The sequence below is a fragment of the Coffea arabica genome, chromosome 9c (genome assembly GCF_036785885.1).
Source record: "Coffea arabica cultivar ET-39 chromosome 9c, Coffea Arabica ET-39 HiFi, whole genome shotgun sequence".
Lineage (NCBI taxonomy): Eukaryota > Viridiplantae > Streptophyta > Magnoliopsida > Gentianales > Rubiaceae > Coffea > Coffea arabica.
The window spans coordinates 43204239-43213977 of NC_092326.1; the positions used below are offsets into that span (position 1 = coordinate 43204239).

Genomic DNA, 9739 nt, shown 5'->3' on the forward strand with positions numbered 1-9739 from the left:
CCTCAAGGAGGTAAGTACAATTAAGCTCTTTTGTTATATAAGCGCGGCAGCGGCCAGCGTGGGATTTTACGACTGACAGAGGAAGTCTGGCGGAGACGAAGGGGTGCTGAGAAAGACATTGCGGACAAATTCGGGGAAAGCAATCAAAGAAAAATCAACCGGGAAAGATACGGTTCTCGGCAGAGTATAAAACGTAAAGAAAAGGGAGACAAAAAGGAAAAGAAAAAATAAAGAAAAGAAAAGAGCCCAAGCCACCGGGGACATCAGTAGCATGGACGAGCTGCAGATATCTCCGGTAGATTCTCGGGAGAGTCCAGGGAAGGAGCAGCAGGCGGCTGGAGTTGGAATTCTCCTTCAGATCATGATGCTCGTGCTCTCTTTCGTCCTCGGCCATGTCCTTCGGCGTCACCGCTTCTATTACCTACCCGAGGCTAGCGCCTCCCTTTTGATTGGTAATAGACTAATAGTAATCCCTTCCTTTAGTCTCCCATGCTAGTTATCGACCTTCATTTCCTTTTGCTTTCGGTTTGTCAATCAAGAACTTTTTATCATTCGACTACGTGTTGCTGAAAAGTAAAGTCTCTCGTGTCTCATGGGAGGAAATTTAGGTCAGAATAAGCTGCCAGTGTTGCCCTCTTTTAACATAAACTCTGGCAGGTCTGATTGTTGGTGGACTGGCTAACGTTTCCGATACAGAAACTAGCATCAGGTCAGTAAGTCGAACACTGCCATTTCCGCCTCCTTCCCTCCTCCAATTAAGAAAAGAATAAAAAACGCAAAAGGAAAAGGAACAGAATTCGATTTATTTGCCCCATGGAATTTTGTGCATTTCATCTGTAACTTTTATTTGTTTTCTCTTCTTTCTCTCTCCCTCCCTCCTGCTTTGCAGGGCTTGGTTTAACTTCCATGAGGAGTTTTTCTTCCTGTTTTTATTACCTCCAATAATCTTATATCCTTTCTTTGGGTCCTTTCTAATAAGGAAACTTTTTCAGCATTCTGATTCTGTGCAATTGTTTATTTTAGTATATTGCTTATTAGCTATACACTGCTAGTTCCCAGTTGTTGTTTCTCTTGACTCTATGATGATTACTCAATCAGGATTCAGTCTTCAGCCGGTAAGTTTTCTCTCTATTTCTTTATCCAAGTTCTTCGATGTTAGCATTTCCATTCGGTTTTACATCATTTGCAACCATAATATGGCGTTTGTCTCTCTTGCAATTTACAGAAACCATTCTTTTCAAATTTTGGAGCCATTGTCACCTTTGCAATTGGAGGGACCTTCATTGCTTCTGTTGTAACAGGGATTCTGGTGTGAGTTGTCATATTTGTTCGTGATGTATACCATTTTTCATGTGTTCAAGCTTTTGTTCAGTGATTTGGAATTGGAATTACTGCAACATAAGAGAATGTAATTTTGATTCTAATTATGCTTTATTCCAAAGCTTCATTTATCATGCGTCACCGACATTGTTTTCTGTTTTCTTCTTTTTATGTTTTATCTGCAGCTACCTTGGTGGTTTAATGTATCTTACATACAAACTACCTTTTGTCGAATGCTTGATGTTTGGTGCTCTTATATCAGCAACAGATCCTGTGACTGTTCTATCTATATTTCAGGTGATTTTGTTTCTCCATAATAGGATGTTTAATCACCTTAAAAATGCTATATGGTGAAGTTATATCTGCTCTGGTCCTTGTTTTGAATGGTATCTCTGGCACTTATATCCACATTTTTTGTTAGTTCCCAAAGGATTTTAAACTTATGCTGATGTTTGATGTTCTAAAATCTCATATAGACATCTACCCTCTTGGTTCTCAGTTGTATCAAAGCATCAGTAATAGTAATGTGGGAAAGGGGGAATTAGTTTAAAAAAAAGTCATTTTTGTACCTACAAGCTGTTTGGAATATAGAGGAATTAGGGTGTGCCAAGTAGTCAAATGACGCTCACCTTTGGTCCTAATAATAGTTCCCTTACGTTTTTTGAATGGTCCTAATATCTGCTCTGGTCCTTGTTTTGAATGGTATCTCTGGCACTTATATCCACATTTTTTGTTAGTTCCCAAAGGATTTTAAACTTATGCTGATGTTTGATGTTCTAAAATCTCATATAGACATCTACTCTCTTGGTTCTCAGTTGTATCAAAGCATCAGTAATAGTAATGTGGGAAAGGGGGAATTAGTTTAAAAAAAAGTCATTTTTGTACCTACAAGATGTTTGGAATATAGAGGAATTAGGGTGTGCCAAGTAGTCAAATGACGCTCACCTTTGGTCCTAATAATAGTTCCCTTACGTTTGAAGAAGTCCTAGGAATGAAGGACTTAGGACTGAATATCAATTAAGGAGAATCTGCAAAACAATGCAAAGGTGTGTAGAGATCTTTTGATACACGAGGTTCAGCTTGTGATGAATTTTCAGAGGCTTTGATGTTCTGGTTTGTGATATTCTTTTGGTGGTGTATAATTTTGTTATTGAGAAATTTCACATGACCTGAAACAAAAATATGTAGAAACAACATGATCAACTGGGTTGATTAGTCTATTGTAGTTTTTGTTATGATTCTGATGTGTTTTGTTGAGTTGAGAACGTCAATGTTGTATTATTGATTGCTTCATTTGCTGAATGTTTACAACTTTGAGCTGATTTGATCTATCTCAGTCTTGAGGCAACTAGAATTCATTACTCTTTGATCCTTTATAGAACTTTATTTCCTTGACCTTTAAGCTCACTTAGTTCTTAAAGAGTGTTGACCTCTGACTCCATAAGATGTAGAAGCAGCCTTTGGACAAGTGCAATAGAAAAGTTTGCCAACGTACCAAAACATCCCTAACTTGATAATTTGTGTATTAATTTAAGAAATTGCTAAAGCATACTATTCTGTGAGTTGCTAGATAACATCCAAAATTTGGTCCACACCGTTTTTGGAATGCCAAAGGAATTGGGCCTTGAAATTAAGTGTGTGCTTATTATTTTGTAGTCTTCCTTGGCTTTTGTCAGCATGAGGGATGGCAGCGTTTCAATATTTTTTAAATATAATGTTCTCTAATTAATTTTGAAGTGACTAATATCTGAGATGATAAATTTCTAGGAGCTTGGCACGGACACGAATCTGTATGCGTTGGTCTTTGGGGAGTCTGTGTTGAATGATGCAGTAAGTTCTATTTTTTAATGTATCTTCTTCTAGAAATGTGTAACTCACTGCTTATAATTTTGTCGTTTTCTATTGGGTTAGTTTGATGTTTACTAATATATTCATATGTTTTATGTGGCATGCAATTGTAAGATGGCAATCTCCTTGTACAGGTAAGTCTGCTTGAATTTTTTTTTTTAAAAATAAAAATGAGTTCTGAGGTATGTGAAAGTCTTATCGCTATTTGTTTTGTCAGGACAATGTCATTAGTGAGAAGCCATAGTTCTTCAGAACAGAACTTCTTCATGATCATTGTTAGATTTCTTGAGACCTTTGTTGGCTCAATGTCATCAGGTTTGTTGTGAACTTGCTGTCAGTGGAATAGATCAATGCCCAACTACTCTGAGATATCTTGTTCAATTACCAAGAATGTGCTTGTGAGAAAACGATTTTAACCACGAGGACTTCTTGATGACATCTAAGAGATGCATTAAGGAACTGAATTTTCTAAGATTAGAGGAATATTATAAGTTTCTATAGGTAAAAGCTGCATCTTTCTGTGTCTGGCACATGCAATAGTATACTTTGGGTGCCTTCATATTGCTTAGTTGTTCTTATGTTTGGTCTCAATTTGTGTTACTTCTATTTACAATTTGAAGGATAAAGCTGTCTTTTCTTGAGGCACTAAGAGCTGTTTCTGATTTCTCAGGTGTTGGCGTTGGATTTACCTCGGCTCTCATATCCTATCTGACATTTTAAGTGATTATTATTCTTCTGTGCTTCCGTTGAGTTTCTTGTCTCTCTGATTCTGATTATTTTCATCTATTTCGGTTGCTGCTGATGGAATATTAAAGCCAGCATAAGAGAAAAGGAAAAAGTTTGCAATACTTAAATATACATGCCCATGTAAAAGATTAGCTGCTTGTATTATTTGCTTATTTCTCCCTCCACTTCTATTATCATTTCATGATGCATATTTGCACCTAATATGTTCCTGGAAATTTTTTTTTTCATTTTTGGGTGTCTTTTTTTGTATTTAATCCTTAACCCCCAGAACCTTTTTAAATATGCTGGTCTTGACATTGACAAGTAAGTGCCTATTTTTCTGAATCATCTTGCAGTTGTTATCTTAAGTCTTACAACTCTCTATTTTACTCTTCTTTGATGCTTTTATACAGTCTTCAGAACTTGGAGTGCTGTCTATTTGTCCTCTTTCCATATTTCTCGTAAGCTGCTTTTCCTCAAAAACCATTTAGTTAAGTTATAAGTTGTCCGTATCTTTCCCCTCCTCAATCAAGGTGCATGATTTTGTCATCTGCATCCTTTTTAAAGGTACATGCTAGCAGAAGGACTTGGTCTCTCTGGTATTGTTTCGATATTGTTCACTGGAATTGTAAGTGCAATCATGATTTATCTTTTGCCTTGATCCTTTACTTTATAATGTATTATTAATGAGGAAGCATCATGTTTTTTCTTTTTCTAAGGTTATGAAGCACTACACATTCTCAAATCTGTCAGACAATTCGCAGCGGTTTGTGTCTGCTTTTTTTGACCTGATATCATCATTGGCTGAGACATTTGTGTAAGAGAGTTTGTGTTTATACAAAGCACCTTTCTTCCCCTCGGTTATGTTTAAGATCTAGAAATGAATTTCTTGATCATGCAGATTTATATACATGGGATTTGATATTGCCATGGAGCAACATAGCTGGTCCCACGTTGGATTCATCTTTTTCTCAATTGTATCCTTATGTTGTTAGTGTAATCTTAAAAACAGTTGGTTTTCTAGTTTTCCCCCCCCTCCCCCCCGAAGTTAAATGGTATAATTTCTTAACTTGTTCCATGATTGGCCTAGTTATTCATTGTAATTGCAAGGTATGTTAAGCTCAACTCTTTTAGGTTTTATAAATTTCAGCAACGTCAATATTCTGCTTGATGCAAAATTACATCATAATTGAAGAAGCAAGAGCATATTTTGAGCAAATTTTTTCCCCAAAATTCTTACCACTTTTCTTCCTCACCTCGTCTGATAACTTGAACCAAGTTTGCAAAATATGACTTTTCGAGCTCATTAGCCTAATAACTTGAACCAAGTTTGTCAATTCCCATTTGTCATTTAAATAAGTGGCATTACTGTGAAGCCATGGAACTCCTAAAATCCATGGTAAAAGTTTGAGATTGTTCATAAACTCAAGATTTTCCATCTGATTGCTTACTTTGCTACTGGTTTTAACTAATTGAATTTTTGTTTCTGGTTTTAAAAGGTTCAATCTCCATTTATAAACTTTGGACCTCTGTTAACATGAAAGCTGATGCATTTGGTTAATTAGTTATGAGATTTATGTTTAGGGTACTAATTTTAAACTTTTTTTTAATTAGAAGAACTTGTTATGTTTAATGTACTTGTGGTTAAATTATTAAACCAATTTATGCATGTTATGAAGAGCTGCAAATGTTTTTGGCTGTGCGTATTTGATAAACTTGGTTAGACCAACGAACCGCAAAATACCTTTGAAACATCAAAAGGCACTTTGGTACAGTGGTAAGCTCTTCAGGACCTTTTGACTTTCAAGTTGCTATTTTAACTTGTGTGCTTTTTTAACCAACATTGGTTCATCTATATGTGTTATGACATGGATCAAGGACTTCGAGGGGCTATGGCTTTTGCACTTGCATTGCAATCAGTTCATGATCTTCCTGAGGGACATGGTCAGACAATATTCACTGCAACAACTGCAATTGTTGTTTTGACGGTAGGATAAAATCCCTTCTTGCTTCTTGGAATTTTAATTTACTAAAATATTAAAGGTAATATGTTGCCCCTAAAGGCATCCTATGAACAGAGAAAACTAATTAAGTTTTAAGTACTGATTTTCTAACGTTCCAACAAATTGGATCGTGTGCCACTGCTTATTAACTTTCTTCTAAATTGCTAGTTTGGCTGTACTTTTGAATTCCATTTAGCAATTTGCAATCTCCATAGTCTTGTTCTTTGGTTTTTGTTTGTGTTCTTGTGAACCTGTTGTTACAACAATTCAATGCTCATTGGTTGGAAATAACAATTCAAAATTCATTGGTTGGAAAATTTACTAATATGAGCGTGGCTGAGACTGTTAAGTGCTCTGTCTTAAGAAACAACCTAGAGTTCATCGAACTGATTTTGTCTGGATGGGAGTTTCCATACTTCACAACCTAACAATTCTAATGCTAGTATTATGGGGTTCGAGGTTGATGATTTCCAATGTTTATCAGTATGTTTTCATTAATTTAGAAGAGTTTAAGCTTGACAGCTATAATAAATGTTAAAAAATTGGTGCATGTAGGGATTGGGCAACTTAAGGTGTAAACTTGTTCGAGAGTTCACTAGTTCTAGTAAAATCTTGGTGGTCTGAAAGTTGGTGACTGTGTACTTTTGCATAATAAATAATTCCTACCTAGTCTTCCCTATAGAGTTCAGTTTTACATTTTACTTCTTGATGATGTTCGCATATGGAATTGCCAATGGTTGTTGGTTGCACTTTGCAGGTCTTGTTGATTGGAGGATCAACAGGTACAATGCTGGAAGCTCTAGAGGTTGTGGGCGATGGACATGATGGATCTTTAGGGGAAGTAAGCTTACCTGTCAATCTATGCAATTTCCTTCAACTTGTTTCCATTTTTTAGTTCATGGTCTTAACTTTTCTGCTCTTGATAAAATCCTTGGAGCATGTTTCTGTTGCTTTTTTATGATATTAAATTTTCCTGCTAGTGATTTATTAAGTGCTTTGCGCTTTAATCATTTCTATGTCATTATTATCCTATTAAGGGGCCGCTTGGTCTGAGGGTTTTGGCATGGGGAATGACGATAATTCCAATACTTAGTGCTTGGTACACTGTAATGGGAATTGAAATATTGGAATCATGCCCAAAAATTTGGGGATTCATGATTCCTGACTAAATTGGGAGGAATCACTCAAAATCCTCAATTCATTTCCAACGGCGAATAAATAAAAGATAAAATATTTTCATAAAATACTTCCTTTCTCCCTCTCCCAGACTCCCACCATCGAGCCTCCCCTTTGTCCCTTGCCTTCAACACTCCTCTCTCTCCCATGGCATCTGACAACTCCTCCCTCATTTGTCTCTGACCACTTTTCCCTCCTTCTCGGCATCTGACAACACCCCCTCCTACCTTGTTTCCGATTTTCTTCCTTTTCCATGGCATCTGACAAATCCCTCCTCTTCTCCCACTGCCCATCACTCACCCATTGCCCCAGTAGACCCTTTCCTCCCCTCCCTCACCATCAAATCGTCCTCCTCATCACAATCGATCTCTTCTGTTCTCTTCTCTTTGTGAAGGGCTCCAACTCGATTGCATTGTATGGTGATTCTAACAGGTTTCAGCAGAGGACGAAATTTGCCGTTTTCTTTTGGAAAATTTTTTGCAAATGTCTGAAAGTTCCAGTTGCAATTTTTTTAGAAAAGGAAAATATGACAAACATCCAGATCTTTTATTGATTAGTCATGAGTTTTTGTTGGTAATTGTTGAAGAAAGAACCAATAAGGATTTGGATTGGTAGTAATTCAGTGGTGGTCAGATGGTGGGCATGATTATCAATCCAGGAAAGAGAACAATGATTAAAAAAATGAAAACTTAATTTTGATACCATTCCAACTATGTTTATACCAAGCACCAGTCTGTAGAATGATACTGGGGGTTCAAACCCATACTGATTTTTTGTATATTATGCCATCTCCAATTCCAATTCCAGAGCATGAAGCAAGCACCTCTAAATTTTCCTACTAGTGATTTATTAAGTGCTTTGCGCTTTAGTCATTTCTGTGTTATTTTTTTTATCAATCACATTTGTGCACTTGTAAGCTGTTGTATGAATCAGTAACAAGTTTATTAAAAGATATATCTAGATGTTCTTGAAAACATGCTTTTGACGAAGTCTAAGGTGGTAGAAAGAAGATAGGAGTACAACACTTATGGTGCCACTTAGCAATACTCTTTACCATGCTAAAATACGTCAGGCTCACTATTTTTTAAGTAGGTTTGATGGGAGTACTACCTTTCAACAAGCGTGTTTCTTTGTAACTTTTCTAAAAAACAAATCTCTATAACTCCTCCAGTTTCTCTTTCCAAGTTTGATTTTATTTGCTTTATTTCAGAGCTTTGAGGGCAACAATGGCTATATAGCTCCTCCTTATGATGGGGAATCATCCTCAGGAAACAGGCTCAAAATGAAGCTTAAAGAATTTCACAAAAGGTACTGCACGTCAATAGCTTTTCGTGGATGATTAGTTCTCTCATTTTTGTAATTTTGTAATCCTTTTGAGTTCTGAATTCTTTCTGCAGCACGGCATCATTTACAGCATTAGATAGGAACTACCTCACTCCCTTTTTTACTTCTCAAAGTGGCGATGAAGATGATGAGGGTAAGACAAAAATCTTTTTATACTCTTAGTAAATGCCGTCAAGGCTGGTGTCAGCAACTGGAAGAATGGATACCATAGCAGCAGGTTGAGTACTCTTCTACTGTGTCAGATTGAACTGTCACCTGAGGGAAATACTTCTCACTTCTATGATTTTTATCTAAAACCCACCCATAATCACAAAGGAAAAGAAAATAAAAACCTTGGAATAAGTGAAACATGTCTATATGTGTAGCTTTTTCCATCTTTTTCTAGAAGGAAGAGGCTGGGTGTAGGTGTGAACTTCCATGATTCGTCACTTGAGGTCCTTCACATTATTATTTCTCGCAAATTGTAGGAAGGTTGACTGCGTTTACAGCTTAAATTGGCATTAAGTTAATTTAGGCTTCTGTTAGTATGCATGGAACCGGATAGTTTCATCATTCATCACTTTGTAGATTGAAAGTAATCCGTTGTCTTGTTTTACGTTCGGGTGCTGCACTGTTTTGCGTTCTTTTGGTGTTTAATAAATTGCGACAACTCCTATTTGTCTATTTTTGAAATTGAGAGCTCTTTCTCACCACCACCATTTTATGATGCCCAGATGAGCCTATGATTAGTTCTAGGAGAGGAGATTATCGCGGCCATGACTGAATATCAAGCAGCAGAGAATTTCTTCTGTTGCAATCGGACAGACCTCATTATGGAAGCTAGGCTGTGGTCTTTCACATCTCAGTGGCCGTGAGGAGCATATTAAGGGGAGAACCTGTCAATTAGACATTCTGACCATACACAAAGTTATAGTATCGAGATGGTTGTAGATTTGTAAGTAGGAGAGATAGAATGTACACCAATGGGTAGATAAGAGGCATAAAAGTGCATGCTCATCCAAGAACTAATTTGTGCACGTGTTTGGAACTCTACTTGATTTGGGATTTGTTCTTTTCTGCTAGGGCATTACAAATGGGTAGCAATATTGCTAGAGCAATAATTTTCTAAATGTGAAAACTAACCCTTACGAAGGTCAATCCATTTGTCCTTATTTATTATGATGAATAAATGAAACTTACTGAGGTTTCTCCATCTCCATTTCTCTCTCCATGGATAAACCTCCTCGTTGTAATCCGTACAGATGCGCAAGCCAGCTCTTTGCTCCCAGCTTTGCCATCTTCCCCTCTTTATTTCTTGCCGATGTAGACCGCATCAGTACCTC

At 36.9% G+C, this 9739-nt stretch overlaps 1 protein-coding gene across 2 annotated transcripts; it reads left to right on the forward strand.

Annotated features, from left to right (window-relative positions):
- Positions 1–50: 50 nt before the first annotated feature.
- On the forward strand, positions 51–9609 carry LOC113707651 (sodium/hydrogen exchanger 6). Of its 2 annotated transcripts, none has more exons than XR_011821100.1 (22): positions 51–452; positions 658–709; positions 890–949; positions 1091–1115; positions 1226–1311; positions 1506–1617; positions 3088–3150; positions 3283–3302; positions 3386–3483; positions 3839–3866; positions 4186–4218; positions 4308–4355; positions 4462–4522; positions 4614–4711; positions 4796–4871; positions 4985–5004; positions 5574–5671; positions 5773–5882; positions 6655–6738; positions 8284–8381; positions 8471–8634; positions 9131–9609. XR_011821100.1 is itself a non-coding variant. In XM_072065104.1 (22 exons), the coding sequence occupies exons 1-22, from the start codon at positions 272–274 to the stop codon at positions 9178–9180; spliced, it is 1581 nt and encodes a 526-aa protein (XP_071921205.1). In that variant the 5' UTR covers positions 52–271; the 3' UTR covers positions 9181–9609. The 2 variants fall into 2 exon arrangements, 1 of the variants encoding a protein (XP_071921205.1); XM_072065104.1 differs by having other exon boundaries at positions 52–452; positions 8471–8550.
- The last annotated feature ends 130 nt before the right edge of the window (positions 9610–9739 follow it).